Below are 15,395 nucleotides of genomic sequence, written 5' to 3' on the forward strand. Positions count from 1 at the left end.
TTCATGATCATCAAGCTATGGATAAGCAAGATATCAAATAACAAGAGTCGCCACCGCGCTTTTATTGTTTCCAAGGGAAAAGGGAAAAGTACGAACAAAACCCAAAAATAAGAATTTTTCAAATCAAAACTAATAAAATGCCAGAGATTACAAGTAAGGGGGTTGGTTACACAGAGGGAAGGTTTTAGCACCCAAAGTGTCCTAGGTACTCCTAGGGAGCCCTTTCTTGTGTGCATATGTGTTTTTGTACAAATGATGTTAGCAAGCAAATAGAATGGGGGGATGAGAAAAGAATTCATTAATTATATTTTTGTGTTTGACAATACCTTCGGACTTGTGCCTACGTACCAACATAAAGATGAGGGATCAAAACCTCGTAGTTCGTGGTATAAATTTCAAAGTGGATGCATTGCTTTTAACAAAAATTTAAGTTTGAAAGGCACAAAGGCCTAAAAATGGTTTGAATTAGTTAGTTCTTTTTGGCTTTTGAAAATTTTAAGTCAAGTATAATTAAGTATATTTACAAGTTTGATTAAGAAAATGAGTTTAAAAATGCAATGGCATAAGGCCAAAGTTTCTAATTTGCAAAATGGTCTAAGTTTAGAAAACAAGCACAAGCAAAGAAGTTTTTTTTAAAAGGAGGGAGAGAATTTGAAATTAAAGAAATGGGGAGGAGGTGGAGAGACTAATCCTAAGCATAAATTTAAAAGTTGAGAGTTGAAATGATATGACCAATGGGCTGCAATCCAATAGACAAAAATGTCATATAGAAACCCAAATTCCCTTGGACATTAGAATCAAGCAACAAAAAATGCACAAAATATCAACTTGAAGAGCAAGGCATCAAATAAAGATAGCCACATCCAAGCTTAGCAACTCCATGATCTTTCTTCAAATTTGCCCATGTAGCAGATGAATTTCATAATGCATAAGTCGCAGGTTCAAAATAACAGCCTCACAATGATCATGTTGCAGATGAACCCAAATGGATTTCCAATGATGTATCAGATGAAGTTTCAAATCATAAGCACTTGGTTACATGAAAGTTGGTATTGGCCAAGTCCTTTGCATAGGGAGTGTTACCTAAATTCTAAGTTCAAAAGTCTCAGATCAAACCAACAGTCCACACAAGATATTTTTTAGGGTTTTTTGTTCTTATTATGTACATTAATGGTCAAAGACCACACAAACAAACACAATATAAACAAGGTATATCACAAAATATGGTCCAAGTGGACAAAGTGAAAATGACATTAACATAAACAATTAGAATGGTATGAATAATGGCAAATGAATAAGACTTAAAAAATAAAGTGCATTAGAAGTAAATGACTTGAAATTAAATGTTAGTTGTTAATAAGTTAGAAGTTAGTATTGCTTTTACTTTTACTTTTTTGTTTAAGTCATTCTTTGGAGAACACTCAACCCACTTATCACAAGCATGGATCATTGAACCAAGACATCTCCTAAAGGAAGGAAAAAAGGCCAAGTTTCCACACAATACCATGAAAGGGGGGAGACTTACAATCTCACTAACTAGAATGCTATGCCTTTTGTGTCAAAATTTAGCACTATGTTAAGCAATCGTAATTGGACTTATGTAGAAGTCACAACTATTTGAGGTCGGGCAATAGAATTTTGGTGTTAATGCATGTGAGAGACATAGTATGATAAACTATGCTCATGAAACATACGACACACAAAAAGAATATACAAAAGTGGTGGCCTAATCTCATCCATACTTATGTTGATTTTGCAATCACTTAGCCTTAGGATATAGAGATATCATAGGTTTATGACATGAATGGATAAAGAAGGGGAATGAGATGAAGAGGGAGGGGAAATGGATAAAACTCAAATTGGACAAAGGAGGACTTTTACCAAATTAAGATCATTCATTCATTTTGGGAGATGGAATATACATTCCATCAATCCCCTAAATCCAATGATTTTAACTTAACAAAGTCGAATCAACCTTGACCAAGGCCCAACAACACAAGTCAAACTTCCAAAATCAATCAAAATGGCTCTACACAATTTGTTTGGCATTTATTCAATTAAAAATACTAAAAATAATACATTAAATTAAATATGGTTGGTCAATTTCCTAAAACCTCATCAAAACACCAAAGAAATGGCCATGAGATTTATCGTAGGTCAAACAAGGTCAAAGGACCTTGAAGAAAAAATTTCAGAATTTTTGGAAACTTAAAAGTATTTTTAAACAATTAAAAAATATTCACAAAATCAATTAAATCATGAAAAATATTAATAATGATCCAAAAAATAATTTTAATTCAAAATATGAAAGAGGATTTTATTTAAAATTTTTTTGGAGAAACTCTCATATTTTTTGGATCAATGTTAAAATTAATATGAATTAAAGAAAATCAAAGGAATAAAAATTAAAATCAAAAAATCAAAAAAATGTGGACCACTTGATCTCACTCATTAATTGAGGTGGCAGATCAAGTGGTCTGAAATGCGCGTTCCACCAAACACACGAGTCAGCATGATGTACCAATGGTAATCACAATGGATGCTCAGGATTAAAACATTTCAAACTCATCTAATGGCTCTGAACGCTTCCAGCTCATCGCCGGAGCCAAATGCCGGTCATCTTCTCCGATGACTCTGGCCGGACTGGTTCAGTCATCACCACATCATAAATGAAAAAAGAGGACATGATCTGAAAGATAAAATGGCGTAGATCATGAATATCACCTCAATTTTAACTAACTCCAAATATATAGAGAGATATGTGGAGTTGAATTTTGAGGTGTGTCAACTGAGTTGCTTCGATTTGACCTCAAAGAAACTCAATCTTCTTGCCTACATTGGCAGGACTTCAGACAACCAAAGATCCAAGAGAATTGATGAGAATTGAGTGAGAATCGAAGAGAAGAAAAAATCTAGAAAATACCTTCAATATTGTGCAGAACTTGATCTTTCTTGCTTCAATTCGTGTTTGATCTTGCTCAAGTAGCTTGCAGAAGTGGCTTAGGATTTGTACAAAGCTTTGGACCCTGAAGTTTTTGAATCTCCAAACAGTGAGATTCAAACTTAATTTTCAAATGAAAATTCTCAGGTTTTCCTTTCAAATGTGAGGGTTTGAAGTGTGGAGGAAAAGCTGACGCACAAAGGGTCTCTATTTATAGCAAAATGGAATGTTATTTGCACACTTGAAAATTTGTCCAATTTTAGCAATGTCATGTTCATGCTTGCATGGGCGTGTACAGGCCCATGAAGCAACTCAATTAAGTCCAAAACCAACTATGTTGAGGTCTGAATGAAGCTTGAATGACAAGGCAAAGTTAAATGATCATTTGAAGTTTGAATCTTGCCAACTGATACAGCTGTGTTTACACCATGCACAGGCCCCTCAAACTTCATCCAAAATGAATGAATTAGGACTATTTGGAAAGCTTAGATCAAGAGTAACAACTCTTATGTTTAACACTTTTCCATTTGGAACTTGTATCATGGTGAATTTTGAGGTGGAAGTTTGGAAATTTCAACATGTTGAAATTTTTTCTAAGTGTCAAGTCATATACTTCATTATTCCATCTTGCTTAACTTTTTATGTGAGCTCCAAATGAGAAAAGTGTATTCATCAAAGTTGTATCCCTTTAAAAGACTTTCAAAATAGTCACCAATTTGACATCATTTGGATTTAGAATGAGTGAGTTATGCATTTTTGAAGTTGAGGAAAATCACTTGTTATGAGATATCCATATCTCTCAGGTAGGTGACGTATCCTGCCTGACCTATGTTGGTCTTGTTCTACTTGAGCAAGTTGCTCTTCCACAACCATTTGTGTTTCCTGCTCTAATTCCTCCATAGGTGTATCAATGCTTTGTGATTCTTGAATTTCTTCAAGCTCTACTTTCCTCCCACTGGTTCCTTTGGAAATAAAATCCTTTTCTAGGAAAACTCCAGTTCGAGCGACAAACACTTTGCCCTCAGAAGGATTGTAGAAGTAATATCCTCTTGTTTCTTTAGGATACCCCACAAATAAGCATTGGTCAGATTTGGGCTCAAGCTTAGTTGAAATTTGTCGTTTCACATAAACTTCGCAACCCCAAATCTTCATGTAAGACATATGTGGTCTCTTACCACTCCATATCTCATATGGTGTCTTATCAACCTTTTTGGATGGAACACGGTTAAGTGTGTAAGCTACGGTCAACAGCGCATGTCCCCAAAAGGAGTTTGGAAGATCGGCTTGACTCATCATGGATCAGACCATGTCTAACAGGGTTCGATTTCTTCTCTCAGACACACCATTCCATTGGGATGTTCCAAGAGGAGTGAGTTGGGATAGGATCCCACACTCTTTCAGATGGTCATCAAACTCTAGGCTTAAATATTCACCACCTCGATCTGATCGAAGAGCTTTAATATTCTTACCTAGTTGGTTTTGTACTTCATTCTTGAATTCTTTGGACTTTTCAAAGGACTCTGATTTGTGTTTCATTAAATACACATAACCATATCTACTGAAATCATTAGTGAATGTGATGAAGTACTGAAAACCTCCTCTGGCTGATATGTTCAGTGGACCACATACATCAGTATGTATGAGGGCCAAAAGATCATTAGCTCTTTCACCTTTTCCTGTGAATGGAGACTTTGTCATCTTTCCAATTAAACAAGATCTGCATGTCTCATATGATTCATAATCAAAAGAGTCTAACAGTCCATCTTTATGGAGTTTGGAAATGTGTTTCTCATTTATGTGGCCTAATCGACAATGCCAAAGGTAAGTTGGATTTAACTCATTAGGTTTCATCCTTTTAGTATTATTGTTATAAATAGGCATTTCAAGATCAATGACATATAGTCCATTGTTCATTTGTGCAGTTGCATAGAATATATCATTCAAATAAATTGAACAACAATTGTTCTTTATTATGAATGAAAAACCGAACTTGTCCAAACAAGAAACGGAAATAATATTCCTGCTAATTGCTGGTACATAATAACAGTTCTCTAACTGAATTATTAAACCACTAGGTAAAGTCAATTCATAAGTTCCTACGGCTAAGGCAGCAACCTTTGCTCCATTACCAACTCGTAGGTCGACTTCACCTTTTGCCAATTTTCTACTCCTTTTTAGTTCTTGCACATTTGTACAAATGTGAGAACCGCATCCAGTATCTAATACCCATGATGCAGAAGTAGATAAATTAATTTCAATAACAAAAATACCTGAAGTTGGAGTCTCTACTCCATTCTTCCTATCTTCCAGGTACTTTGGGCAGTTCTTCTTCCAGTGTGTGGTCTTACCGCAATGGAAGCAGGTGCCTTCCTTTTCTATGCTTCCACTAGGCTTCAAAGCAGCACTAGTGGGTTTGGGTTTGGCAACTTCCTTGCCTTTCCCTTTATTATGTTTGAGGACAATCCTCATGTCTCGGTACCAATCCAGAAAATTTGTCCCAGACAATTTTTCCTTGTTAAGGTTTGATCGCAATATGTTGTTAGAGGTGTTTGTTGTCATGGTAATCTACACAAGGATTAATGAAAATATAAGTATCATTGACATATTTAATTAGGCCTTTAATTAAACATGCTCCTACTATTTTATTCAAAACAAATGACCCTCATCATTTGATTCGGAAAATCCCGTTGGAAGATTTTCTAGTGGGTCGAGATCCATATTTCACTTCGTTCTAAGTCCGCGTAGGCGGATTACACAAAACTAGGTTATTTTAGGTAGGAACTCCTTCCAATTGTATCTCATACAACTCTCGAAAATTTCAGTTTGGTGAATAACTCCTTATTCTAATCCATCATATGGATTATTCCCAACTCTTGCTTCTAAACATATATATAATCTTATTATAATTTGTTTAGTTAAGTTTGACCCATTGTTTTAACAGTTGGATATTACAATTATCCCATCGCACCTTACTAATATATAGATCATGCACCTCGCGTAGGCGAAACCTACATTATCCATTACTAGTCTTGATGAGTGTTAAAACTTGGAAAGCATAAACTTAATATTTATTTTGAGGGAATTGCAATTTTTCTGATCTCACCGGCTTGTTTATCATATAAACCGTCTCTCACATGCATCAACATACATTCACATGCATCAACATACATACATACAAAATTGAAACAGTTATGGCCCCTAGCGCAATTGTTCTCCCAAGCCAATGAGAGAACCTAAGCTAACCTACAACGATCTAAGCTTCTCCAAGCAAGATCTTCAAGGTTGTCCTCCTTTGGCACTGACTTCTTTGCTTTCTTCATATCATTACATTACATGAAAGAAACTCGTTTTACATACGAGGGAGTGAGATGAGAAAAGAAGTTACATTTGGGAGATTAAGAGAGAGGCACGACACGCAGGTCGTATTTTAAAACCCAAAGCAGAATAAAGGAAAACTAAGGCCATAACCGATCACCACAAGACAATAATAAACACTTTATTATTATTAATTCCTTTAATTAATTAAAATCAAATTAAATCTCGACAACCGATCACCACATTTTAATGAACAATTCATTTAAAATCAATGTCGCTTTTCGCATCAACACTTGATACTTTTAAAGCACTGAGTTAGCCGAACGGGTGAATTTTGCCTTGCGTTAACCGGTTAACCATATGTGTTAACCGGTTAACACTGTTTGAAATCTGTCAAAAAATTGTTTTCTGCCTTGCGTTAACCGGTTAACCAAATGCGTTAACCGGTTAACACTGTTTGAAAATGTCTTGGAAAACTGAGTTGCTTCGATTTGACCTCAAAGCAACTCAATCTTCTTGCCTACATTGGCAGGACTTCAGACAACCAAAGATCCAAGAGAATTGATGAGAATTGAGTGAGAATCGAAGAGAAGAAAAAATCTAGAAAATACCTTCAATATTGTGCAGAACTTGATCTTTCTTGCTTCAATTCGTGTTTGATCTTGCTCAAGTAGCTTGCAGAAGTGGCTTAGGATTTGTACAAAGCTTTGGACCCTGAAGTTTTTGAATCTCCAAACAGTGAGATTCAAACTTAATTTTCAAATGAAAATTCTCAGGTTTTCCTTTCAAATGTGAGGGTTTGAAGTGTGGAGGCAAAGCTGGCGCACAAAGGTCCCTTGAAATGAGCATAAAGGGTCTCTATTTATAGCAAAATGGAATGTTATTTACACACTTGAAAATTTGTCCAATTTTAGCAATGTCATGTTCATGCTTGCATGGGCGTGTACATGCCCATGAAGCAACTCAATTAAGTCTAAAACCAACTATGTTGAGGTCTGAATGAAGCTTGAATGACAAGGCAAAGTTAAATGATCATTTGAAGTTTGAATCTTGCCAATTGATACAGTTGTGTTTACACCATGCACAGGCCCCTCAAACTTCATCCAAAATGAATGAATTAGGATTATTTGGAAGGCTTAGATCAAGAGTAACAACTCTTATGTTTAACACTTTTCCATTTGGAACTTGTATCATGGTGAATTTTGAGGTGGAAGTTTGGAAATTTCAACATGTTAAAATTTTTTCTAAGTGTCAAGTCATATACTTCATTATTCCATCTTGCTTAACTTTTTATGTGAGCTCCAAATGAGAAAAGTGTATTCATCAAAGTTGTATCCCTTTAAAAGACTTTAAAAATAGTCACCAATTTGACATCATTTGGATTTAGAATGAGTGAGTTATGCATTTTTGAAGTTGAGGAAAATCACTTGTTCAATGGTATTGGTCCAAAATGACCTATAATGTATCCTCATATCACATGCTCATAAAAGTTGAACTAGCTCTCACTCCAAGCATAAACGTTGAAGTAGACATCTTGAATTTGATTGTGAAACTTGGAAATCTTTCATCTCATAAAAATTGAGAAAGTTATGGTCATGGGAAGTTGACTTTCAAATTAGGGTTTAGACAAAACGACCTATAATGTTTCAACATAGAAAATGACTTTCCAAGCAAAGTTAGCTCTAGACCTCAACATGAAAGTTGCTTGGAATGTCATTTAGAGTAACGCTTCTTTTGGAGTCATTTCCATATGATGAAAATTGTAGGAGATAGGGTCTAGGGAGACCCAGTTTTGATCAGATGAATTCATCTGGCCAACCACCATCAACCAACTTGCTAGCTTGCAATTATCTTAACTTTTTAGGCTCATGGTAGATCATATATGCATAAGATGATGGAATTTTTAAGTGTCCCTTGAGAATTTTGATCAATTGGTGAGGAAGCTTGTTGAAGAAGTTACTCAAGATACCCAGACAAACTAGGGTTTCCAAGGCAAACCAACTCCAAACTCTTGAAGAAATCTTGATCAAAATAACATGTAAAGATCATTCAGACTCATATATGATCTCTCCCAAAACAACCCCAATGAAAGAGGGGTAAGGAGGATGCCAAGGTATGATCCCAATGCTTATGCATATGATGAAATTGCATGAGGGATCTTAGGGTCAAAATTGGGGTCTTACATAAGGGTATAATCACCTATAGAACGAGGTTCTAAAAAATTCCCAGTCATGATTCCATCTTTTGGATATTATCAGCTTAAACGACTACTCGTCAACCAATAATATTCTCAAGAAAAACTCATCCAAGTGTAGTATCACATAACAACTAATTCAAGTATACACCTGAATAGCCACCACACTATATCCTAAAAGGCAAAGATGGATTAAGGGTTCTAAGATCCTCAGCTTCTCGAGTTCCCAGGTAGGAAAAAGTAATGCCAACTACGACTACTCGTGTGACATCAGTAATCCCAAAGGGGCATACACTGCGTGGGGGATCTCAAGTCAGCTTATTAAGGATTAACTCCACGTAGGCCAAACAAGACTATACCACACTCATATCATAAGAACACTCAAGTTCGGGAATAGGACTTATCTTACCACACAAAGATCACCAAGCACCAGGAAAAACAAACAATAACAAATAATAACACGCATAATATATACACATAAACAAAGATATGATAAACCCACTGAGGACTACTCCCCAGCAGAGTCGCCATTTTTCCATAGCGGTAAAAGTTTTAAGGTTAAGTTATTGATTAACTTAACACATAAAGCAAGAGTTTACACCCCACTTTTATTATTTCCAAAGGAAAAGGGAAAAAGTATAAACAAAACCCAAAGAAGTTTTTTAAAACAACACTAATAAAAAGAGATAAGGGTTTAGGGGTTAGTTATGCAAAGGGTGAAGGAGAATTGCCATCCAAGGCGCAGCGGAATTTAAAAATTTCTCCATTTAGTGATCCTTACGAATGGGCATGATCAGTGATAGAATCGTTACCTCTTGTGGCGATTCAAACCTTTGGTGCATATCTCTGATAATGATCAAAACCTTTGATACAGATCCACGGGGCGATCACGAACGTTGAACAATGACAACGTCTCTACTCAGTCCACACGAACGGATTCCTTCAATCGCAGTGCTAGCTGTTATGAATGAAGGCTTTGAGTGAGAGAGAGATACGAAATTCCAACTCTTCAGTTGTGTTGTCTGTCTCAGTGAGTTACTGTGGAGTGACAATGCTTCTACCCAAGGGGTTCTATTTATAGAACCACTTGTATGGGCTTCAAGCCAAAAAGCCCACTTAAGTGCATTTTGGCCCATATCTCATAAAATGCCAAAATCACTTAAGTATTTGGTACCTTACCATATTTCGTATTCTACTTAAGTACACCGTACCTTACGATGTTCCTTAATTATTCTATCTCTCATCAATCCGTCCTTTGTGTGTGACCCTATAGGTTTTCGCGGCATTGGCAATTATATTAAATCACACATTTAACATAATAAACAGTGAGCGGTATCTAGCAACACATCACTGCTACCCAAGTCACGAAAATGTCATGTGATCTGACAAAACCTCCTGTGATAATAGTTATGTGTATAATTACCCCTTTGCCCTTATGTCTATATTGAACACAAGGTATATACGTGTCACCCTTGTCCAGTTCAATATTTGGCCCATAGACATTTATCCTGTTACGTAGGATTGGCAAATTCCATCTAGGACACTCATGTCCCTCAGCATGCTTCGTGGAGTACCCATCAACTGTCTTTATGGTTATCCAGTTACGGACAACGTTGGATCAGCAATAAAGCACTCGACTCTACATCTAGGATCCATAGTGGTTTCAGGTCGAAGAGTGGTATACACTATTATCACCATGAGAATAACTTATGACACTTTGCATAACTTTCTATATAGTATTCTCATAGCGGGTCAATCCGGTATAAATATTACTCCTACTATTCATACCTATGTTTAAGACTTGATAACTCTTTATCCATGATCCATGAGATGTGATCATCAGTCTACAAACATAATAGTCTTAATGCTTTAATGTTATCCCACTTCACATTAAAGCTCGACTACGGATACTTTAAGAACAGTGCCCTTATGTTTAATGTGTTCTCATGATTAAGTCACACTTAATACATTAAACGGACTATCTATTCTAGGGACTTTATTAATCAACCATAATAAAGAAAATGCCTTTTATTATTAATAAATAATTCGATACAAGTACCAAAAGTATTGGCCTCTAGGGCTTACACCAAGAAAGGGAAGGTATTATCACTCTAAACATCCATGGTACTCCATGGGAACCTCTTTTAAAATATGTACATTTTAGTTTGAAAAAAAAAGGTGTTGTTTGCAAAAGATTGGAGAGATCGGAAAATAAATATTTTCTTTAATTTTTGTGTTTGCGAAGACTTTTGAAGTCTCATGCCTACGTACCAACAAAGTATAATGGAGGATCAAAACCTTGTAGTTAGTGGTAGAAATATAAAAAAATGTTAGTTTTGATTCATTTTTAATGAAAATGAATTTTGTCATTTTAAAGAGAATACTCAACTAGTCACCAACAAGTATGAGAACTTTGCATCATCATGAGAAGGGCTCCAACTCGGATAAAAATTCCCAAGTATGCCACTAGCTCTCTTAGATGGAAAAGAATTATCATTAGTATTATGAGGGTATGAGAATCATATCTCAACTATTAAAATGAGTCATGTCTAAACCCGAGAAAAGTTTTAAAAGGAAAAAGTAAACAAAGAGGCACAAAATGATTTGAGTGAGTTATGCATTTTTAAGTCTTTTGAAATTGGTCTGAATGTGTTTAAGATGAATTAGCATTTATTAGATTTTTTTTTTAAATCACTTGACAAAATTCAAGGTTTATTGAGAAAGTGGTCCAAGTTAAAAATAAGAAGGTTTTAAAAAAAGAGGGAAGATTTCGAAGATTAAAGGAGATGAGAAGAAGAGACTATCCTAGAGCATAAAGTAAAAGCTAAGGAGGAAGGATCTGACCAAAAGATAACGAGCTTTATGACATAAGTCAAGCAAGAATTACCTCCTTTGGATTAAGCCTCAAGCCAAATAATCAAAGAATATTCATGTATCAGATGAAGTCAAAGTAACCAACCCATGTCTTCAAAGAGAATTCTAAAGTCAAAGGTATCAGATGAATCTGAAGGTCTCAAATCACAATCTCCCAAAGCAAATGTCAAAGTTCTAACTCTAAGTCCATAACTCCATAATAATGCTAAGGATAGTAACCTTTAGTCCATAGAATCAAGAGAACCAAAATTTTTAGGGGTATTTCTTTATTAATGTCTTTTACAAGAGATGAAAGTCCAAATGGACAAAGGAAAAAGAACATAAACATAAACAAAGGTCCAAGTGGAAAAAGGGAAAATATGATACGAGGTTTTAAAATAAAAGCATAAAGTAAATTGCAAGAAATAAAGATCATAAGATAAATAACATTAAAGTAAAGTTAATATGTTAGTAAATCATGTTAGTAATAAAAAAAAGGAATGACAATTTGTCATTTTTTGCAGAACACTCAACTATTCACTCATAAGCATGAAAAATATGGACCTTTACATCATATATGAGAAGAGCTCTAACTTGGATAAAATCAACAAGTATGCCACTAGCTCTCATAAATGAAAAAGGAGTAATATTTTCACACAATACCATAGGGAGTAGGATACTTACAATCTCACTTACGAAAATGACTTATTTTTGGGACGAATTTAGGACTATGTTAAGCAATCGTAATTGAACTTATGTAGAAGTCACAACTATCTGAGGTCGGTTAATAATAATAGTTGTGTTAATACATGCTAGAGAAATGATATGTAAATTATTCTCCTAAATCCATGTCACACAAAAAAGAAAAAAAGAAATGATCAAGCACAAAGGCTAGGAGGAGGATGGTCCATTACTTCAATTCATACTTCATAGTGCTTAGGACAAACTTATGCATCAATCCAAAGTACCTTAGATGATCCATGATCAATTAGGAGGTAGATTTGAATTGATTAAGGTTCATCAAGTACCAATCCATACATCATGAACAAGATGGACAAGTCATCCATTTGAGCAAGGGAAAAGAAAGAGATGAAGAAGAAGGGGACAAGAGAGATCACACACAAATTGGATCAAGATTTGATCAAGTCATTATCAAAATCAATCATCCATTTTGGTGGATTAGGATTTTCACTCCACCAATACCCAAGATCTATTGAGTTTGATGAGACTCATGGTCAAAATCATCATTATCCAAGGCCAACAGAAGTCAACAAAGGTCAAACAAATATAAAATGAAATTAAATGAAATAAAAATGCACCAAAAGTATTTTTAAAATGAATTTTAAAATAGAAATAAAGTGAAATATCAATTAAGTCCTTCAAAACACCAAATAAATGGTCAAGAAAATTATGGAAGGGTGGAAATAAAATAAGAAGCATATAATAAAATTTTCAAAATTTTAAAATGCAGAAAAGTATTTTTAAACCAATTAAAACAAAAGAGAAAAGAGAAATTCCATAAAAAATAGAAAATCAATAAAATAAAATATGGATAAATAAAAATCAGATGGTGAAAAATAAAAGAGAATTTTAGAAATGATTTTGGGATTTTTTGGATGTTAAATGAATTTTCTATGAATTTTAAAAGAAAATGCAATTAAAAATGAAAATAGAAAAAGAAATAAAATCAGAAAAAACACGGGGTGTTGGATCAAGTCTCATAAATTGACATGGCAGATCTAACACTCCTCAAGCTAAGGCGCACATTGGGATTTAGCTAAAATTAAACACGATATTGCATTTAAATTGAACCAATCATAATATTTCATTTATTCAGCGTGTCTCCAAACTCAGATGACCTGAGATAAACTATGATCGTCTTCTCCGATGGTCCTCCACCAGAGTTTCATCGTTTGGTAAATTCAGAACATGAGACTACCACCAATGTGATCGACTCCTCATCACGAATTCAACCCCATGCTCCAAATTCATTTATCTAAACTGAGCACATGGAATTTTAGAGAAGTTTCAGAAGTAAGCAAGCCACAAAAAAAAATTAAATGATGAACATAATCAATCAAAACTAGATAAGTTAGGGGAAAATATCAGAGAGTGAAAGACTACATTGTGGTAACTTGTTTGAGTTTAAATGGTGCTCAGAACAACCTTGTCCAAATGGTATTCAGAAGTTGATGAAGCTCGATCAAGTTAGAGCACTTTTGGAGGTCTTAGAGCTTGGAATTGTTGCAAAAGCTTCACAGGATGTCGAAGATGCTAATGGAATCAAGAAATTGGATTGAAATAAACTGGAGTTCAAAACACGATAGTTGAATTTTTCTGGAAAACTTTAGATTGCAGCAGGGGTTTCTTGGCTCTCAAAAACTTAGAAATAAATGCAGTAGCTTCCTCTATTTGTAGGGAATGTGTTTGGATCCAAATACGTGTGGAATCAAGCTTAATTCGTGCAAAACGAACTTGATCATAATGTGAGAAAAGTGTGACTTGCAATCCATCAAAACTCAGCCAAATGATGCGTTTCAAGGGTCAATTAACTTCTGGAGACTTGGTTAGACGTGTTTTGGTACAAAACACATGCTAATTTAGCTTGGAATTGAGATTAGTGAAGTTCAAATTTCGGGCAATGGTGATTTCTTCAGTTTCTAGTCACCGTGTTCAACTCAATGGGGCATCCTGCTCAGGAGGCTTTTTGGTCCCATTCTTTTAGCAACGTGTTGACATCATAACAGATTATAATGTGCCAAGAAAGGTTGCATTTGGATGCTTGAACACAAAGTTATGGCGTGTTGAAATTGGCAAGAAAAACTGGTCACATAACTTAGAAAAATATAAGTCCCAAATGCCTGAAAATGACCTGTAATGTTTCAATGAATTCCATGGTCTTCCAAGCATAATTTAACCTTGATCATTGAATCAAACTTGTAGAGGGTATCACAAATGATATTTTTCAAAATTAATCAGCCTCAAATTTTGAAAATTGAAGAAGTTGTAGTCCTTGAAAGTTGAGAAAAACTTACTTAAAAATAAGTCAAATTTCACTAAGTCCACAAATGACCTATAATGTTTTCATACTTTTGATGATCCTCTAAGAAAAAATGGATCTTTTCATGTAAAGAGAAGTTATATAGGATATTTAGAAGAAACATATTCAAAAATTAGCATTTTAAAATGTTGAGAATTGAAGGAGTTGTGATCCTTGGAACTTCTACCTCAAATATTGACTTTTTGGTCAAACCACTTGGAACAAACTTGTGTACTTGGACTTTCCTTGCATTTCAAAGCATGTGGATGATGATATGAACTCAAAATAAGGTATCCTTGAATGTATCTTGATTAGATTGCTCAAATCTTGAGGTAAGTTGTTGAAGAAGGCATGGAAATAAACACATGAACCTTTGACTTTCTTTGAGAAGTAAGCAACAAAACTTTGAGATACTCTTCATCAAAATGATATTGAAAGATGCTTGAGAACCTTGAAGATCATGTATTGAAATATATCCCTTTGATAGTCAATGGTTGTCCATACTTTAACTTGAGGAATCAACACAAACCCTGGCTGAGGAGCCATGCTTGATACTCTTGATGACAAGCCCTACCTTGCACAATAAACTTAAGGAAACAAGACATATTTTTGCTATTTTTATTAGTGGTTAGATGAGTAATTAACATGTAAACATACAGGTAAAACACCAACAAAGAGGTGCTTGATGATCCTTGCAAGAAGCAAAACCTAAAGATGAGAGGGAAATAACCAAGATGTGACCTTGTTTGTATGCAAGGATGCAAATGATATGTGGGATCTTAGGGTTAAAAATTAGTGTATGACAATAAGCAATCTTAATGGCCAGGATACCATCTTCAATCGGGTTCCAAATGCAAGCATATTCCTCTTCCTCAATAGGAATGTGAATTTTAGAAAGAAGATTAGAAATGGAAGGAAAACTCATAACAATACTCTAAGGAAAACTCCATTCTAGATTTGAAATGTAATATGAAACTTTGTCATTAATGAAAACCTCATTGCGATCATTCAAGCCTAAAGTGTTCACTGCCAAGAGACATTCCAATTATCCA

General features: G+C 34.8%; 1 protein-coding gene across 1 annotated transcript in view; it reads left to right on the forward strand.

Annotated features, from left to right (window-relative positions):
• Positions 1-13,603, forward strand: part of LOC127120993 (sugar transporter ERD6-like 6) — a 29,799-nt gene extending 16,196 nt beyond the window's left edge. Inside the window, exon 7 of the mRNA XM_051051612.1 lies at positions 13,464-13,603. Coding sequence (XP_050907569.1) covers positions 13,464-13,603 — 140 coding nt within the window. The remainder of the gene's footprint in view (positions 1-13,463) is intronic.
• Positions 13,604-15,395: the final 1,792 nt, after the last annotated feature.

The sequence above is a fragment of the Lathyrus oleraceus genome, chromosome 2, assembly GCF_024323335.1.
Source record: "Lathyrus oleraceus cultivar Zhongwan6 chromosome 2, CAAS_Psat_ZW6_1.0, whole genome shotgun sequence".
Lineage (NCBI taxonomy): Eukaryota > Viridiplantae > Streptophyta > Magnoliopsida > Fabales > Fabaceae > Lathyrus > Lathyrus oleraceus.